The sequence below is a fragment of the Mycteria americana genome, unplaced genomic scaffold (genome assembly GCF_035582795.1).
Source record: "Mycteria americana isolate JAX WOST 10 ecotype Jacksonville Zoo and Gardens unplaced genomic scaffold, USCA_MyAme_1.0 Scaffold_53, whole genome shotgun sequence".
Taxonomy (NCBI): Eukaryota; Metazoa; Chordata; class Aves; order Ciconiiformes; family Ciconiidae; genus Mycteria; species Mycteria americana.
The window spans coordinates 559,316-576,179 of record NW_027445639.1 but is presented as its reverse complement, the minus strand read 5'-3'; the positions used below and the strand labels follow the sequence as shown (position 1 = coordinate 576,179).

At 76.4% G+C, this 16,864-nt stretch overlaps 2 protein-coding genes across 2 annotated transcripts; one reads left to right on the top strand and one right to left on the bottom strand.

Moving 5' to 3' along the window:
* Positions 1-885: 885 nt before the first annotated feature.
* On the bottom strand, positions 886-2,283 carry EXOSC4 (exosome component 4). Its single transcript, XM_075490353.1, has 3 exons — positions 2,065-2,283; positions 1,408-1,614; positions 886-1,292 (listed from the first exon to the last, which is right to left on the bottom strand). The coding sequence occupies exons 1-3, from the start codon at positions 2,233-2,235 to the stop codon at positions 933-935; spliced, it is 738 nt and encodes a 245-aa protein (XP_075346468.1). The 5' UTR covers positions 2,236-2,283; the 3' UTR covers positions 886-932.
* Positions 2,284-2,631: 348 nt separating this feature from the next.
* Positions 2,632-15,556, top strand: OPLAH (5-oxoprolinase, ATP-hydrolysing). Its single transcript, XM_075490281.1, has 26 exons — positions 2,632-2,829; positions 3,800-3,991; positions 4,612-4,726; positions 4,819-4,942; positions 5,026-5,221; positions 5,612-5,777; positions 5,848-5,986; positions 6,112-6,179; positions 6,248-6,516; positions 6,632-6,744; positions 7,426-7,596; positions 7,671-7,808; positions 8,803-8,941; positions 9,044-9,156; positions 9,250-9,401; positions 9,552-9,712; positions 9,809-9,910; positions 10,045-10,219; positions 11,235-11,419; positions 11,485-11,616; positions 11,726-11,860; positions 12,824-12,973; positions 14,698-14,855; positions 14,961-15,121; positions 15,201-15,298; positions 15,391-15,556. Exons 1-26 carry the CDS (start codon positions 2,656-2,658, stop codon positions 15,541-15,543), a joined length of 3,879 nt encoding a protein of 1,292 aa, XP_075346396.1. The 5' UTR covers positions 2,632-2,655; the 3' UTR covers positions 15,544-15,556.
* Positions 15,557-16,864: the final 1,308 nt, after the last annotated feature.

Sequence of the window (16,864 nt, the reverse complement as noted above, 5' to 3'; positions counted from 1 at the left end):
GTGCAAGGGGGGTGAGTGTGCAAGGGGTGAGTGTGGGTGGGTGTGCAAGGGGGGGTGAGTGTGCAAGGGGTGAGTGTGGGTGTGGGTGTGCAAGGGGGCAAGTGTGCAAGGGGGTGTGTGAGTGTGGGTGTGCAAGGGGGTGAGTGTGGACATGTAAGGGAGTGGGCATGGGCGTGCAAGGGAGGTGCATGGGTGTGCAAGGGATTGGGTGCAAGGAGTGCGGGTGTGCAAGTGTGAATGGGAGTGTGCAAGGGGTGTGGGTGTGCAAGGCGGAGTGTAAGCGTGCAAAGGGGGGCTGCGTGTGTGCGAGGGACTGGGTGCAAGGGGGGTATCGGCGTGCAAGGGAGCGGGTGTGCAAAGGAAGCGTGGGTGTGCGAGGGGGTGAGCGTGCAAGGGGGCCGTGGGGCGGGCAGGGGCGCGGGGTGGGCGCGCGCGGGGGCCGTGCTGTGAGCGAGGGGGCTACGCGGTGAGAGCGGGCGTGCAAGGGGCTGCGTGCGAGGGGGGGCCGTGCCGGGGCCCCCGACACCCCTGTGCCGCCCCGCGCCGTCTGGGCACCGCGGCACGGGGGGTGCCGCGCCCCGAGGGAAGCGACACCATGGCGCACGGCACGGCGTGGCGCACGGCGCACAGCGTGGCACATGGTGCCATGCGGTGCGGCACAGGACACACGGCACAGTGCACGGCACGTGGCATGGCGTGGCACGGCGTGGCACATGGTGCGGCACAGGACACACGGCATGGCGCGCGGCACAGCGTGGCACATGGTGCCACGTGGTGCGGCACAGGACACACATCACGGCACGCGGCACGCGGCATGGCGTCACACGTGGCACACGGCGCGCGGCCCGGCGCGGCAGACGGCGCGCGGCACGCAGCACGGCGTGGCACAGGGCGGCAGACCTTTATTGCGGAGTGCCGCGGTCCGGCGCCGCTCAGTCCCCCAGCAGCGCGGCGACCTCCCGCAGCCGCTCCCGCACCACGCGGTCCAGCACGGCGTGCAGGGCGCGGCAGGCCTCCCCGGCCGCCTCCAGCGCCGCCTCCAGCCGCTCCTGGTGCAGGCGGGCGCTGAGCTGCAGGAGGGCGATCTGCCCCGACGCCGGCAGCAGCGCCAGCACCAGCCGCGGCCCGCCGGCCGCCTCCTCGGGGGAGCTGAGGTCGGCCAGCGGCGTGTCCTCGGCCAGGCCGGCCGAGCTGGCGCAGACGTAGTCCCGCATGGGGATGCCGGCGTCCATCACCGCCAGCGTGGCCGCGTTGACGCAGGCGCAGTAGTTGCCGCCGTCGGCTTGCAGCACCTGGGGGAGCGGAGCGGAGCGGGGGGCTCGGCGGGCCGTGCCGGCGGCCGCCGAGGGTCCGCGTCCCCCCTCCCCGTGCGCCGCGCGCGTCCGTGCGTGTCCCCCCCCCCGTCACCTGGACGTAGATGTCGATCTGGGAGCGGGGGTAGAGGCGGGTGAGGATGGCGGCCTCGAACGTCTGCTTCAGCTGCAGCGCCAGCTCGCCCGCCTGCCGGTCCCCGTGCGGCCGCCGCCGCCGCTCGCCGGTGCTGAAGGTGGCCATGCTGTACTGGCAGTTCACCAGCGCCCGGTCCGGCAGCGCCTTGCTGCGGGAGCCCCGCATCTGCGGGCGGGGGCCGGTACAGACCGGGGCCGGTACAGACCCGGGGGGGGGGCTGGTACAGACCCGGGGGGGGGCCGGCACTGGCACCGGGGAGGGACCTCGACCCCCTGGGAGGGACCGGACCTCCGCGGCCCCGGTGGCCGGGGGGGGCCTGGGGGTCCCGGGGACAAAGGGGGACAGGCCCGGGGGATGGAGGGAGCGGAGGGGCTCGGGGGGGAGCGGGGGCCCCGAGGGGGAGCGGAGGGGCCCGGGGGGGAGCGGAGGGGCTCGGGGGGGAGCGGAGGCCCCGAGGGGGAGCGGAGGGGCCCGGAGGGGAGCGGAGGGGCTCGGGGGGGAGCGGAGGCCCCGGGGGGGAGCGGAGGCCCCGAGGGGGAGCGGAGGGGCCCGGAGGGGAGCGGAGGGGCTCGGGGGGGAGCGGAGGCCCCGGGCCCGGTGTCCGGCGCCGCTCACCTCGTGGGGGCCGTAGACCACGGCCAGCGCCTTGGTGTTGCCCTGCTCGATGTAGGCCGAGCCGTCGGCCTGCGCGAAGACGCCCATGCGGGCGCGGACCTTGCGGAGCTCGGCGGGACGGCGCCCGTCCGCCCGGTACCCCTCGTCCGACAGCAGCTCCGGCGCCGCCATCTTCCCGGCCTGCCCCGCCGCGGGCGGACTACGCGTCCCGGCGTGCCCCGCGCGGGGACTACAACTCCCGGCGTACCCCGCGCGGGAGGAGGGGAGGGCGCCGAGGCCGCCTGTCCCCAGGCCACGCCCCCCCCGCGCCCTAGGCCACGCCCCCAGCGGCGACGCCCCCCTCCCCTCCGAGGCCACGCCCCCGCGGGGCCGGTGCTCGGCGCTGCCCGGGCGGGAGCGATCGTACCGAGCACCGAGCGGCACCGAGCATCGAGCACCGAGCACCGGTCACCGAGCACCGAGCGGCACCGGTCACCGAGCACCGAGCACCGAGCGGCAACCGAGCACCGGTCACCGAGCACCGAGCGGCACCGAGCACCGGTCACCGAGCCCCGAGCCGTCCCGAGCCGTCCGGTCCCGTCCGGTCCCGGCATGGCGGCGGCGTCCGGTCCCCGCGGGTTCCAGTTCGCCATCGACCGCGGCGGGACCTTCACCGACGTCTTCGCCCGCTGCCCCGGCGGCCGCGTCCGCGTCCTCAAGCTGCTCTCCGAGGACCCGGGCTACGGAGACGCCCCCACCGAGGGCATCCGCCGCGTCCTGCAGGAGGTGCGGCCGCCCGGCCCCCGGGACCCCTCCCGGGACCCCCCGGGACCCTCCTCCGGGACCCCCCTGAGACCCTTCCCGGAACCCCCCGGGACAACCCAGGACACCTCGGGACCCCCCCGGGGAACCCCCGGGACACCCCGAGACCCTCCCGGGACCCTCCCTCGGGATCCCCCGGGACCCCTCAGAGACCCCCCGGGACCCTCCTCCGGGACCCTCCTCCGGGACCCCCCTGAGACTCTTCCCAGAACCCCCAGGACACCCCGAGACCCCCCCGGGACCCTCCCTCAGGATCCCCCGGGACCCCTCAGAGACCCCCCAGGACCCTCCTCCAGGACCCCCCTGAGTCCCTTCCCGGGACCCCCGGGACCCCTCCCGGGACCCCCCGGGACCCTCCTCCAGGACCCCCCTGAGACCCTTCCCGGAACCCCCCGGGACAACCCAGGACACCTCAGGACCCCCCCGGGGAACCCCCGGGACACCCCGAGACCCCCCTGGGACCCTCCTCCGGGCCACCCCCACCGGCACCCCTCTGGGACTCCCCCAGGGCCCCCCCAGGACCCTTCCCCCAAGACCCTCCCCCAAGACCCTCCCCCAGGGTCTCCTGCACCCCCCCCCCCCAGGACCTCCCCACTGGGACCCCCCAGGACCCCCCGGGACCCTCCTCTGGGACCCTCCCCACAGACCCCCCCCAGGACCCTCCGGGACCCCTGTGCCCAGCCGGTGCCAGCCCCCACCCTGGTGTCCCCTCCCAGGGCTGGGGCTGCCGGGTCCGATCCGGACCCCCGCCTGCCCTGTGCCGGGGGCTGGGGGCTGAGGGTCTGCGGTGGGGCCGTGGGGCTGAGGGTCCGCAGTGGGGCTGAGGGTCCACGGTGGGGCTGAGGGTCCACGGTGGGGCCGTGGGGCTGAGGGTCCGCGGTGGGGCTGAGGGTCCGCGGTGGGGCCGTGGGGCTGAGGCCCGGGGTGCCGGCAGGAGAGCGGGGTGGCGGTGCCGCGGGATCAGCCCCTGGACGCGTCCGGCATCGAGTGGATCCGCATGGGCACCACGGTGGCCACCAACGCGCTGCTGGAGCGCCGGGGCGAGCGCCTGGCCTTGCTGGTCACCCGCGGCTTCCGCGACCTCCTCCACATCGGCAGCCAGGCCAGGCCCCACATCTTCGACCTGGTGAGGCCCGTCACCGCCGCCGCGCCGCGCCGGCGGGGGGTTGGGGTGGCACGTCCCCGTGACCCGCGCCGTTGGGCTCAGGGCGGCGTGTCCCTGTGACCCACACCGTCGGGGGCTGGGGTGCCACGTCCCCGCGTCCCGCGCTCTCCGGGCTCGGGGCAGCCCACCCCCGTGACCCACGCCGCCTGGAGCCGGGCCGGCACATCCCCGTGATCGGTGCCGTCCGGCCTCGGGGCGACGCGTCCCCGCGCGACCCACGCCGTCCCCGCTCGGGCTGGCACGTCCCCACGCGACCCACGCCGTCCCGGCTCGGGGCGACGCGTCCCCGCGCGACCCGTGCCGTCCCGGCTCGGTGGGGCCCGGCGCGTCCTTTGCCCGGCGCGGACGTCCTTGGCGGCGGCGGGAGGCCCCCGGATCCCGGGTGCCGCGTCCCGTGAGCGCCGCTGGGCCCCCGCCACGGCCCCGCGCCAGCCCCGGCGCCGCGCCAGCGCCCGCGCGCCGCCCCGGCCGGCCGGGAGCCAGCGGCAGCTCCGGCGGCGCGGCGAGGCCGGCGCGTCCCCGAGCGGGCGGCGGGGCGTCCCGCGGCGGCCCCCGGGCGACGTCCCCGTCCCCCCGCGCAGGAGGTGGCGGTGCCGGAGGTGCTGTACGAGGAGGTGATCGAGGTGGACGAGCGGCTCATCCCGCACCAGCCCGGCTGCCGCCTCCCGGGGACGGAGACCCTCCCGCGGCTCGAAGGTGGGGACCGCCGCCGTGGGGGGGCCGGGGCCGGCGGGGACACCCCCCCCCCCGCCCCCCGCGTGACCCCCGGGACCCCCGGCTGTCCCCAGGCTCCACGGGCGCGTCCCTGCTGGTGCAGCGGCCGCTGGAGCTGTCGGCGCTGCGGCGGGAGCTGGAGGGGGTGCTGGCCCGCGGCATCCGCAGCCTGGCCGTGCTGCTGCTGCACTCCTACGCGTGAGTCCCGGGGGGGTCCCCGGGGGAAGCGGGGGGCGCGGCCGGAGCCCCGCGCCCGACGCCGTCCCCGCTCTCGCCGGCAGCTGGCCCGGCCACGAGGAGCAGGTCGGGGCGCTGGCGAGGGAGCTGGGCTTCCGGCACGTGTCCCTGTCCTCTGCGGTGGCGGCCATGGTGCGGGCGGTGCCGCGCGGCTACACGGCCTGCGCCGACGCCTACCTCACCCCCTGCATCCACCGCTACCTGGAGAGCTTCCGCGCCGGCTTCGCCCACCAGCTGCGGGTGAGCGGGGCCGCCGGGACCCCACCGTGGGCGCCCGTCCCACTCGGGCTCCCCAGCGGGCACCCGTCCCGCCCGGACCCCCCGGCAGCACCCGTCCCACCGGGACCCCTCCGTGAGCACCCGTCCCACTGGGATCTCCCCGTGGGCGCCCGTCCCACTGGGACCCCCCGGCGGGCACCCGTCCCGCCCGGACCCCCCGGCAGCACCCGTCCCACCGGGACCCCCTCACCAGCACCCATCCCGCCGGGACCCCTCCGTGGGCACCCGTCCCACTGAGAGCCCCCGGCCGGTGCCTGTCCCACCGGGACCCCCTCACCGGGACCCCCCCGCGGGCGCCCGTCCCGCCGGGACCCCCCCGGGGCGCCCGTCCCAGCGCCCGCCCGCCCGCAGGAGGTGCCGGTGCTGTTCATGCGCTCGGACGGGGGGCTCACCCCCATGCAGCACTTCAGCGGCGCCCGCGCCATCCTCTCGGGCCCGGCCGGCGGCGTGGTGGGCTACGCCGTGACCACCTACCGCCGCGAGGACGGGCAGCCCGTCATCGGCTTCGACATGGGAGGTGAGCGGGGCCGGGGGGGGGGGGGCCGGGGGGGTCTCCGGCGGGGCGGGTGCTGAGCCCTGCGCCCCAGGCACCTCGACGGACGTCAGCCGCTACGCCGGCGAGTACGAGCACGTCTTCGAGGCCAGCACCGCCGGCGTCAGCATCCAGGCGCCGCAGCTCGACATCAACACCGTGGCGGCCGGCGGCGGCTCCCGGCTCTTCTTCAGGTGGGTGGCGGCGGCCCGGGCGGGGGCTCCGGGCGGGGCACGCGGGGGCTCGGCGGGTCCGGCTCGGCCGCGGCGCGGCGGGCGCGGCCGGGACCCTCCCGCTCCCGCCGGCGTCTCCCCTCCAGGTCCGGGCTCTTCGTGGTCGGCCCCGAGTCGGCGGGCGCCCACCCCGGCCCAGCCTGCTACCGCAAGGGTGAGTGGCCGCGGTGCCGGCGGGCGCCGTGCCGCGGCGCCGGGCTCACCGTCCCCGTGCCGGCGCAGGGGGTCCGCTGACCGTCACCGACGCCAACCTCTGCCTGGGCCGCCTGCTCCCCGAGTACTTCCCCCGCATCTTCGGGCCGGGCGAGGACCAGCCGCTGTGCCGGGAGGCAGCGGCGCGGGCGTTCCGGGAGCTGGCCGCCCGCATCAACGCCTTCCTGGCCGACGCCACCACCGGCGCCCACCGGCCGCTCTCGGTGGAGGAGGTGGCCATGGGCTTCGTGCGGGTGGCCAACGAGGCCATGTGCCGGCCCATCCGCGCCCTGACGCAGGTGGGGTGGCCCGAGGGTGGGGGGGGGTGGGGGGGGTGGGGGGGGCACGGGCGCCCGGTGCCGGCGGCGCCGGCGTCACCCCGCTGCGCGCGTGTCGTCCCCCGTTCCCCCCCAGGCGCGGGGCCACGACGCCGCCCGCCACGTTTTGGCCTGCTTCGGGGGCGCGGGGGGCCAGCACGCCTGCGCCATCGCCCGCGCCCTGGGCATGGGCAGGGTCTTCATCCACAAGTAGGTGGATTGGGGGGGCTCCGCGGGGACCCCCCTCTGCCGCTGCCGCCGGGCGGGGGCTGCGGGGGGGGGGGGGGCCGGGGTGTCCCCTGCGTGGGGGGGGTGGGGTTGGGGGGGGGGCTCCGGTCCCCCGGGGCGAATTTGTCGGGTTTGGGGGTGCCCCAGCCCCCCCAGGCTGATGCATTTGGGGGTGCCCAGCCCCCCCCGGGGGGATGCGTGGGGTTTGGGGGTGTCCCAGCCCCCCCAGGTCGGTGCGTGGGGTTTGGGGGTGCCCCTGGGGGTGGGGTTTGGGGGGTGCCCCAGCCCCCCAGGTGGATGATTGGGTTTGGGGGTGCCCCGGTCCCCAGGAGGGGGTGTGGGGGTTTGGGGGTGTCCCAGCCCCTCAGCTGGATGCATTTGGGGGTACCCCGGTCCCCAAGGGATGTGTTGGGTTTGGGGGTGCCCCTGGGCCATGGGTTTGGGGGTGCCCCAGCCCCCCGGCGGCTTCATTGGGTCTGGGGGTGCCCCCAGGTTCTGGGTCTGGGGGTGCCCCGGGTGCTGGGTTTGGGGGTGCCCCAGCCCCCCGGCGGCTTCATTGGGTCTGGGGGTGCCGCGGGCGGGCTCGGGGGGTCGCGGTCCCGGGGGGTCGCGGTCCCGGCGGCGGCGGCGGGCGCGGCAGCGGCGTGGGCGGGCGTCGCGCAGGTACAGCGGGATCCTGTCGGCGTACGGGCTGGCGCTGGCGGACGTGGTGCACGAGGCCCAGGCCCCCTGCGCCCTCCGCTACGAGCCGGCCGCCTTCCCCCGGCTGGACGGGCGCATCGCCGCGCTGGAGCGGGAGTGCCGGGACGCGCTGCGGGCGCAGGGCTTCGCCGGGTGAGCCGCCGGGGCCCCCGGGGCGGGACGGCCGGGGACGCCGGGGACGCCGCGCTGACGGGGCCGCGCCGCAGGGATCGGATCCGCACCGAGGCTTTTCTGCACCTGCGCTACGAGGGCACCGACTGCGCCCTGATGTGCTCGGCCAAGGGCCACCCGCCCACCCCGAGCTCCTGCCGCGCCGGAGACTTCCTCGCCGCCTTCACCAGCCGGTCCGTGCCGGCACCGCGATCGCCGTCCCGGCACCACGGTCCCCTGTACCCGCACCACGATCCCCGTCCCGGCACCGTGATCCCCTGTACTGGCACCACGATCCCCATCCTGGTGCCACGATCCCGTCCTGGAACCATGATCCCCATCCCGGCACCACGATCCCCATCCCGGCACCATGGTCCCCATCCCGGCACCACGGTCCCCTGTACCCGCACCACGGTCCCCATCCCGGCACTGCGATCCCCATCCTGGCACCGTGATCCCCTGTACCGGCACCACGATCCCCATCCTGGTGCCACGATCCCGTCCTGGAACCACGGTCCCCATCCCGGCACCACGGTCCCCTGTACCCGCACCACGGTCCCCATCCCGGCACTGCGATCCCCGTCCCGGCACCGTGATCCCCGTCCCGGCACCGTGATCCCCTGTACCGGCACCACGATCCCCATCCTGGTGCCACGATCCCATCCTGGAAGCATGATCCCCATCCCGGCATCACGATCCCCGTCCCAGCACCATGATCCCTGTCCCGGCAGCACCATCTCCATCCTGGTGCCGTGATCCCATCCCAGAACCACAATCCTCATCCCGGCATCACAATCCCGCATCCCAGCACCATGATCCCTGTCCCGGCACCGCAATCTCCGTCCTGGTGCCGTGATCCCCATCCTGGCACCACGATCCCCATCCCGGCACCACGGTCCCCGTCCCGGCACTGCGATCCCCATCCCAGCACCGTGATTCCCATCCCGGCACCGTGATCCCCGTCCCGGTACCACCATCTCCATCCTGGTGCCATGATCCCGTCCCGGAACCGTGATCCCCATCCCAGCGCCGCGATCCCCATCCTGGCACCACCATCCCTGTCCCGGCACCGTGTGCCCCCATCCCTGCACCGCGATCCCCATCCTGGCACTGCCGTGCCATGCCGGGAGCAGCCGGGGGTCTCCCAGCGCCCCCTCGCCGCAGCCGGTGCCCGTTCCTGCCCCGCAGGTACCTGGTGGAGTTCGGCTTCACCATCCCCGACCGCGCCGTGGTGGTGGACGACGTGCGGGTGCGCGGCACGGGCAGCAGCGGCATCAGCTGCGAGACCCCCCTGGCCCCCAGCGGGAAACCGGCCCGGGTGGAGACGGTGAGGACGGGGGGGCGGGGGGTGGCCGGGGGGTCCGGGGCGGCGGCGCGGGGCCAGGGGGTGACGCGGCGCGGGGCCGGGGGCTGGGGCTGCGTCCCGCAGGTGACGCGGTGCTACTTCGAGGAGGGGTACCTGGAGACGCCGGTGTTCCTGCTGGAGGAGCTGGCCTGCGACCACGCCGTCCCCGGCCCCGCCATCCTCATCGACAGGAACAGGTAGGGACCCCGGGGGGACGGCGGGGACCCCGGCGGGGACCCCCGGTGCCCCGCGCCCCTCCAGCTGCCGGTGCCGCCGCCTGCCTCCCCCAGCACCATCGTGGTGGAGCCGGGCTGCACCGCCAGCCTCACCCGCTTCGGCGACGTCCGCATCGCCGTCGGCTCGGGGTGCCCGCGCCCCGTCGGCCCCCAGCTCGACGCCGTCCAGCTCTCCATCTTCTCCCACCGCTTCATGAGCATCGCAGGTGGGGGGCCGCCCCCCGGCCGGGGACGCGGCGAGGGGGGCGGCCGGGGTCTGCCGGGACGAGCCGGGAGCCGGGACGAGGCGGGGGGGGAAGGGGGGGGGTGTTGTGGGGCGGGGGTCCCCTCTGAGGGTCCGCCGCGTCCCCCCGCAGAGCAGATGGGCCGCATCCTGCAGCGGACGGCCATCTCCACCAACATCAAGGAGCGGCTGGACTTCTCCTGCGCGCTCTTCGGGCCGGACGGGGGGCTGGTGTCCAACGCCCCCCACATCCCCGTCCACCTGGGCGCCATGCAGGAGACCGTCCAGTTCCAGGTGGGGCCATCCCCCCCCCCCCCCCCCCGGGACCCCAACCCCACCCCCCCCAAACACACGCCGGGACCCGCTCACCCCTTGCCGGTGCCGCCGCAGATCCGCAACCTCGGTGAGGACCTGCGGGAGGGGGACGTCATCCTGAGCAACCACCCCTGCGCCGGCGGCAGCCACCTGCCCGACCTCACCGTCATCACCCCCGTGAGCGCGGGGCGGCGGCGCGGGACCCCCGGGGGGTGGGACCCCCACCCCCCACACACACCCCCCCGCTCGGGTCCCGGCTCACCGGCCGGGGTCTCCTGGCCGGGCGTCCCCAAGCCGGGTCTTCTCCGCAGGTCTTCTGGCCCGGCGTCCCCAAGCCCGTCTTCTTCGTGGCCAGCCGCGGGCACCACGCCGACATCGGGGGCATCACCCCCGGCTCCATGCCCCCCCACTCCAAGGCGCTGCGGGAGGAGGGGGCCGTCTTCGTCTCCTTCAAGCTGGTGAAGGACGGCGTCTTCCAGGAGGAGGGTGGGTCTGCGCCGGGACGGCGGGGGCGCGGCGGGGATGGTGGGGACGTGGTGGGGATGGCACAGACACGATGGGGACGTGGTGGGGGCGGTGGGGACACGGTGGGGACAGGATGGGGATGTGGTGGGGATGGCAGGGACGTGATGGGGATGTGGTGGGGACGGTGGGGACATGGTGAAAGCGGTGGGCACGTGGTGGGGATGGCGGGGATGTGGTGGGGACAGTTGGGACGTGGTGGGGACGGTGGGGGCATGGTGAGGGCGGCAGGGACGCGGCGGGGATGGTGGGGACGTGGTGGGGATGGCACAGACACGATGGGGACATGTTGGGGGCAGTGGGGACACGGTGGGGACATGATGGGGATGTGGTGGGGATGGCAGGGACACAATGGGGATGTGGTGGGGACGGTGGGGACATGGTGAAAGCGGTGGGGACGTGGTGGGGATGGCGGGGATGTGGTGGCAACAGTTGGGACGTGGTGGGGACAGTGGGGGCATGGTGAGGGCGGTGGGGATGCGGTGGGGATGGTGGGGACGTGGTGTGGATGGCACGGACACGATGGGGACGTGGTGGGGACAGCGGGGACACGGTGGGGACAGGATGGGGATGCAGTGGGGACAGTGGAGACATGGTGAGGATGGCGGGGACGTGGTGCGGATGGCAGGGACGCGGTGGGGACAGTGGGGATATGGTTGGGATGCAGTGAGGATGGTTGGGACATGGCGGGGACGGTGGGGACACGGTGAGGATGGTGGGGACGGCAAGGACGCAGTGGGGATGCGGTGGGGAAGTGGCGGGGATGGTGGGGACATGGTTGGGACACGGCGGGGATGGTGGGGACGGCAAGGACGCAGTGGGGACGCGGTGGGGACATGGTTGGGACATGGCGGGGACGGTGGGGACACGGTGAGGACGCTGGGGACGGCAAGGACGCATCGGGGCCGCGGTGGGGGTGGCGGGGCCGCGGTGGGGCCGGGCGCCCTCGGCCCCGCCGCCGCTCACCCGTGCCCCGCAGCGGTGACGGAAGCGCTGATGGCGCCGGGCCGCGTGCCGGGCTGCAGCGGGAGCCGGAACCTGCGGGACAACCTGTCGGACCTGCGGGCCCAGGTGGCCGCCAACCAGAAGGGGATCCAGCTGGTGGCCGAGCTCATCCGCCTCCACGGGCTGCCCGCCGTCCAGGCGTACATGGCCCACATCCAGGTGGGACCCGCCGCCCCCGGCCCCCCGCCGCCCCCCGGCCCCGCCGTGACGCCCGCCGTCCCCAGGCCAACGCCGAGGTGGCCGTGCGGGAGATGCTGAAGGGTTTCGCCGCGCGCTGGGGCGCGGCGGTGGAAGCCGAGGACCGCATGGACGACGGCTCGCCCATCCGGCTGCGGGTGCAGGTGGACCCCCGGGAGGTGAGCGGGCGGCCCCGGGACGCGGGAGATCCCCCCAAAACGGGGGGGGGGGGGGGGGGGGGGACACGACGACACGCGGGGCCGCCCCTCGTCCCCGCCGTCCCCGCAGGGCAGCGCCGTCTTCGACTTCTCGGGCTCGGGGCCGGAGGTGTACGGCAACTGCAACGCCCCCCGCGCCATCACCCTCTCCGCCCTCATCTACTGCCTGCGCTGCATGGTGGGACAGGACATCCCCCTCAACCAGGTGGGCGCCGGCCCCGGGACCCCCGGCTGCGGGACCCCCGGGCTGTGGGACCCTCAGGGTTGTGGGACCCCCAGGGCCGTGGGACCCCCCCGGGCTGTGAGACCCCCCCAGGGTTGTGGGACCCCCGGCTGCGGGACACCTGAGCTGTGGGACCCCTGGACTGTGGGACCCCCCAATCTGTGGGACCCCCAGGCTGTGGGACCCCAGGGCTGTGAGACCCCCCCTGGACTATGGGACCCCCCAGCTGTGGGACCCCCAGGGCTGTCGGACCCCCAGGCTGTGGGACCCCTGAGCTGTGGGACCCCCGGCTGTGGAACCCCCAGGCTGTGGGACCCCCCCAGGGTTGTGGGACCCCCGGCTGTGGGACACCTGGGCTGTGGGACCCCCCAATCTGTGGGACCCCCAGGCTGTGGGACCCCCCAGCTGTGGGACCCCCAGGCTGTGGGACCCCAGGGTTGTCGGACCCCCAGGGCTGTGAGGCCCCCCCCTGGACTATGGGACCCCCCTGGCTGTGGGACCCCCCAGCTGTAGGACCCCTAGGCTGTGGGACCCCTGAGCTGTGGGACCCCAGGGCTGTGGGACCCCAGGGCTGTGGGACCTCCCCGGCTGTGGGACCCCAGGGCTGTGAGACCCCCGGCACCCCCCCGCCAAGCAGGGCAGAGCCCCAGAGGAGCCCAGGCGAGGGGCTATGGGGCGGGGGGTCCCGGGCCCCCCATCCCCTGGGACAGAGGGGCTGGGCTCCGTTCCCCACGAGCAGGGGGTCTGGGTCCCCGATCCCCCGGCGTGGGGGTCCCGGGCCCCTGCTCCCCCAGGGCAGGAAGGTGGGGGGCTCGGGGTGCTGCCCCCCGGGCCAGGGGAGCCGTGGGTCTGGGCCGCGCTGGGGCGGGGGGAGCAGAGGGGGCGGCCGTGGGGCGGCGGCGTGGGGCAGGGTGCGTGCGGGGCCGACGGGCCGCCTGCCCCCAGGGCTGCCTGGCCCCCGTGCGGGTGGTCATCCCCAGGGGCTCCATCCTGGACCCCTCGCCCGAGGCCGCCGTGGTGGGGGGCAACGTCCTGACCTCCCAGCGCGTGGTGGACGTCATCTTCAGGGCCTTCGGCGTCTGCGCCGCCTCCCAGGTAGGGACCGGGGTCCGGGGGTCCGGGGTGCCGGGGGTCTGGGGTGCTGGGGGTCAGGGTGCTGGGGGCCTGGGGTGCCGGGGGTCTGGGGTGCTGGGGGTCAGGGTCCTGGGGTGCTGGGGGTCCGGGGTGCCGGGGGTCCGGGGTGCCGGGGGTCTGGGGTGCCGGGGGTCTGGGGTGCTGGGGGTCAGGGTCCTGGGGTGCTGGGGGTCCGGGGTGCCGGGGGTCTGGGGTGCTGGGGGTCAGGGTCCTGGGGTGCTGGGGGTCTGGGGTGCCGGGGGTCCGGGGTGCCGGGGGTCTGGGGTGCTGGGGGTCTGGGGTGCTGGGGGTCAGGGTCCTGGGGTGCTGGGGGTCCGGGGTGCTGGGGGTCCGGGGTGCCGGGGGTCCGGGGTGCCGGGGGTCTGGGGTGCTGGGGGTCAGGGTCCTGGGGTGCTGGGGGTCCGGGGTGCCGGGGGTCTGGGGTGCCGGGGGTCCGGGGTGCTGGGGGTCAGGGTGCTGGGGGTCTGGGGTGCCAGGGGTCTGGGGTGCCGGGGGTCTGGGGTGCTGGGGGTCAGGGTCCTGGGGTGCTGGGGGTCAGGGTGCTGGGGGTCTGGGGTGCCAGGGGTCTGGGGTGCCGGGGGTCTGGGGTGCTGGGGGTCAGGGTCCTGGGGTGCTGGGGGTCTGGGGTGCCGGGGGTCCGGGGTGCTGGGGGTCAGGGTGCTGGGGGTCTGGGGTGCCAGGGGTCTGGGGTGCCGGGGGTCTGGGGTGCTGGGGGTCAGGGTCCTGGGGTGCTGGGGGTCAGGGTGCTGGGGGTCTGGGGTGCCAGGGGTCTGGGGTGCCGGGGGTCTGGGGTGCTGGGGGTCAGGGTCCTGGGGTGCTGGGGGTCTGGGGTGCCGGGGGTCCGGGGTGCCGGGGGTCTGGGGTGCTGGGGGTCTGGGGTGCTGGGGGTCAGGGTCCTGGGGTGCTGGGGGTCCGGGGTGCCGGGGGTCCGGGGTGCCGGGGGTCTGGGGTGCCGGGGGTCCGGGGTGCTGGGGGTCAGGGTGCTGGGGTCTGGGGTGCCAGGGGTCTGGGGTGCCGGGGGTCTGGGGTGCTGGGGGTCAGGGTCCTGGGGTGCTGGGGGTCTGGGGTGCCGGGGGTCCGGGGTGCTGGGGGTCAGGGTGCTGGGGGTCTGGGGTGCCAGGGGTCTGGGGTGCCGGGGGTCTGGGGTGCTGGGGGTCAGGGTCCTGGGGTGCTGGGGGTCCGGGGTGCCGGGGGTCCAGGGTGCCGGGGGTCTGGGGTGCTGGGGGTCTGGGGTGCTGGGGGTCAGGATGCTGGAAGTCTGGGTCCCGGGGGTCCACGGTCCCAGGGTACCTGGGGTTCCTGGGGGTTGGGGGTCCCAGGGGCTCTGGGGTTGCAGAGGTCTGCGGTCCTGGGGGTCTTGGGGGTCAGGGATCCCGGGGTGCCAGGGGTCAGGAGTCCCAGGGGTTGGGGGTCCCAGAGGTCTGGGGGTCCCAGGGGGTCAGGGGTCCCAGGGGTTGGGGGTCCTGGGTTGCCGGAGGCCCTGGGGATCCCAGGTGCTGGGGTCCCAGGGTGCTCGGGGTCCCGGGGGTTGGGGGTCCCAGGGGTCGGGGCTTCCGGTGGGTCAGGGGTCCCGGGGATCTGGAGTCCCGGGGCACCGGGGGTCCCAGGGGTCGGACTCCCCGGCTGGGGGCGAGGGACCCCCCGCCGCCCCTGCCCCCCTCCCCCCCCCTTCCCCGTGCCCCCAGGGCTGCATGAACAACGTCACCTTCGGGAACGCGCGGGTGGGCTACTACGAGACGGTGGCGGGGGGCGCGGGGGCCGGCCCGCGCTGGCACGGCCGCAGCGGGGTGCACACGCACATGACCAACACCCGCATCACCGACCCCGAGATCCTGGAGCAGCGGTGGGTGCCGGGGGGGGGGGGGGGCTGTGGGGGGGCTGTGGGGGGGCTGTGGGGGGGGTGTGCCCTGCCGGCACTGACGCCGGCCGGCCCCCCCGCGCCCCCCAGGTACCCCGTGGTCCTGCGGCGCTTCGAGCTGCGGCGGGGCTCGGGGGGCGCGGGGCGCTGCCGGGGGGGCGACGGCGTGACCCGGGAGCTGCTGTTCCGCGAGGACCTGGTGCTGTCGGTGCTGAGCGAGCGCCGCGCCGTGCGCCCCTACGGCCTGCGAGGTGAGCGGGGACCCCCCCCCCCCGACCCCCCCCCCCGGTCCCCCCCCGGCCCCCCCTGACCCCCCCCTCTGCCGCTTAGGGGGCAGCCCCGGCGCCCCGGGGCTCAACCTGCTGCTGCGCCGCGACGGGCGGACCATCAACCTGGGCGCCAAGACGTCGGTGCCGGTGGAGCCGGGGGTGAGCACCCCGCGGGGCCCCCCCGCGCACCCCCCCCCCCCCGCCCCCCCGCGCCCCGGCACCCCCTGACGCCCCCCCCCTCCCCGCCGCAGGACGTGTTCCGCCTGCAGACCCCCGGCGGCGGCGGCTTCGGCTCCCCCGGGGACGGGGGGGACCCCGAGGCGGCCGCGGAGCCGCCGGCGTCCCGGAGCTTCGCCGAGCGCGGGAGCCTCTTCGAGTACCGGCGGGCGCAGGAGGCCGTCTGAGGGGCCCTGCCCCCCCGGCTGGCGGCCGTGGGGCAGCCCCCCAGCCCCAGTGCACGTCCCCAGGAGCATCCCCCCGGTCCCGGCTACGCACGCTCCGTGGGGCAGCCCCCCACCTCCGTACACGCACGCTCCGTGGGGCAGCCCCCCACCTCCGTACACGCACGCCCTGTGGGGCAGCCCCCCATTCCTACGTACGCACAGTCCATGGGGCAGCCCCTCAACTCCCAATACGCACAGTCCGTGGGGCAGCCCCCCAACCTCAGATACGCACAGTCCATGGGGCAGACCCCAACCCCAGGTACGCACATTCTGTGGGGCACCCCCCCAACCCCAGCTATGCACACTCCGTGGGGCAGCCCCCCACTCCCAGTTATGCACACCCCAAGAAGCAGCCCCCCACCCCAGCTATGCGAACGCCGTGGGGCAGCCCCCCACTCCCAGCTATGCACACCCCAAGAAGCAGCCCCCCACCCCAGCTATGCGCACGCCGTGGGGCAGCCCCCCACTCCCAGCTATGCACACCCCAAGGGGGATCCCCCTTCTCCGCGCCTCAAGCTCCTGCCCCCCACCCCAGGGCAGAGAGGACCGGAGGGTCACCCCGCCGTGGGGCAGGGCTCAGGCTCCCGCAGTGGGGCAGCCTCTCCTCCCCACGGCGCTGCCCGTGGGCTCCCACGCTTCTGCCTCACCCACCCCAGACCAGCGCCTGGGGCTCGGCCCCTCCGTCCGGGGGGCGCGGGGCGGGGGTCCCCCCCGCCCCGCGCCCCCCGGACGGAGGGGCCGAGCCCCGAACGTGGGGGTCTCGCCCCCCACCAGCTTGGTGCCCTCCAATAAACGAGCCTTCGGGCCCTTCCCGCATGGCCGTGTGCGCGGCGGGGGCGTGCTGGGGGTCCCTGCCGGGCAGCCCCCCCCGGGGGTCCCCATGGCGTGGTCCCCAGGGGGTGCACGGGGCTGGGGTCCCACCCCTGCATGGGCCCAGGAGGGAGTGGGGGGTGCAGGGTAAGGTTCCGGCTGTCGCCGTCCTCGCCCACCCCATAAGTGTGGGTCGGCCCCACCACCCCCACCCCTGCAAAGCATGGGGCAGCCCCCCCGGGTGCAGGGGGGCTCCGGGCTGAAGGGGTCCCCCCCGCCGCTGCTGAAGGGCCCCGCCGAGCCCCGGGCTGAGGGCAGCCCCCCGGGGTGGGGGGCACCGGCCGGCTGCGCCCCGGGACCCTCCCGCCCCCCCCCAGCCCCACTGAGCCCCCCGGAGCTCTGCCCCACGCGCCTGGGCTGGCTCCTCTGTCCCCCGTCCCCCCCCGCAGTGGGGACTCCCCAGCCTGCTCGG

Coding starts and splice junctions, on each gene's coding strand:
- OPLAH (XM_075490281.1), top strand. CDS start 2,656: ATGGCGGCGGCGTCCGGTCCCCGCGGGTTCCAGTTCGCCATCGACCGC. Junction 8,942..9,043: donor AACCGGCCCGGGTGGAGACG/GTGAGGACGGGG, acceptor TGCGTCCCGCAG/GTGACGCGGTGCTACTTCGA. Junction 12,974..14,697: donor GCGTCTGCGCCGCCTCCCAG/GTAGGGACCGGG, acceptor CCGTGCCCCCAG/GGCTGCATGAACAACGTCAC.
- EXOSC4 (XM_075490353.1), bottom strand. CDS start 2,235: ATGGCGGCGCCGGAGCTGCTGTCGGACGAGGGGTACCGGGCGGACGGG. Junction 1,615..2,064: donor TGGTCTACGGCCCCCACGAG/GTGAGCGGCGCC, acceptor CCCCGCCCGCAG/ATGCGGGGCTCCCGCAGCAA. Junction 1,293..1,407: donor AGATCGACATCTACGTCCAG/GTGACGGGGGGG, acceptor CCGCTCCCCCAG/GTGCTGCAAGCCGACGGCGG.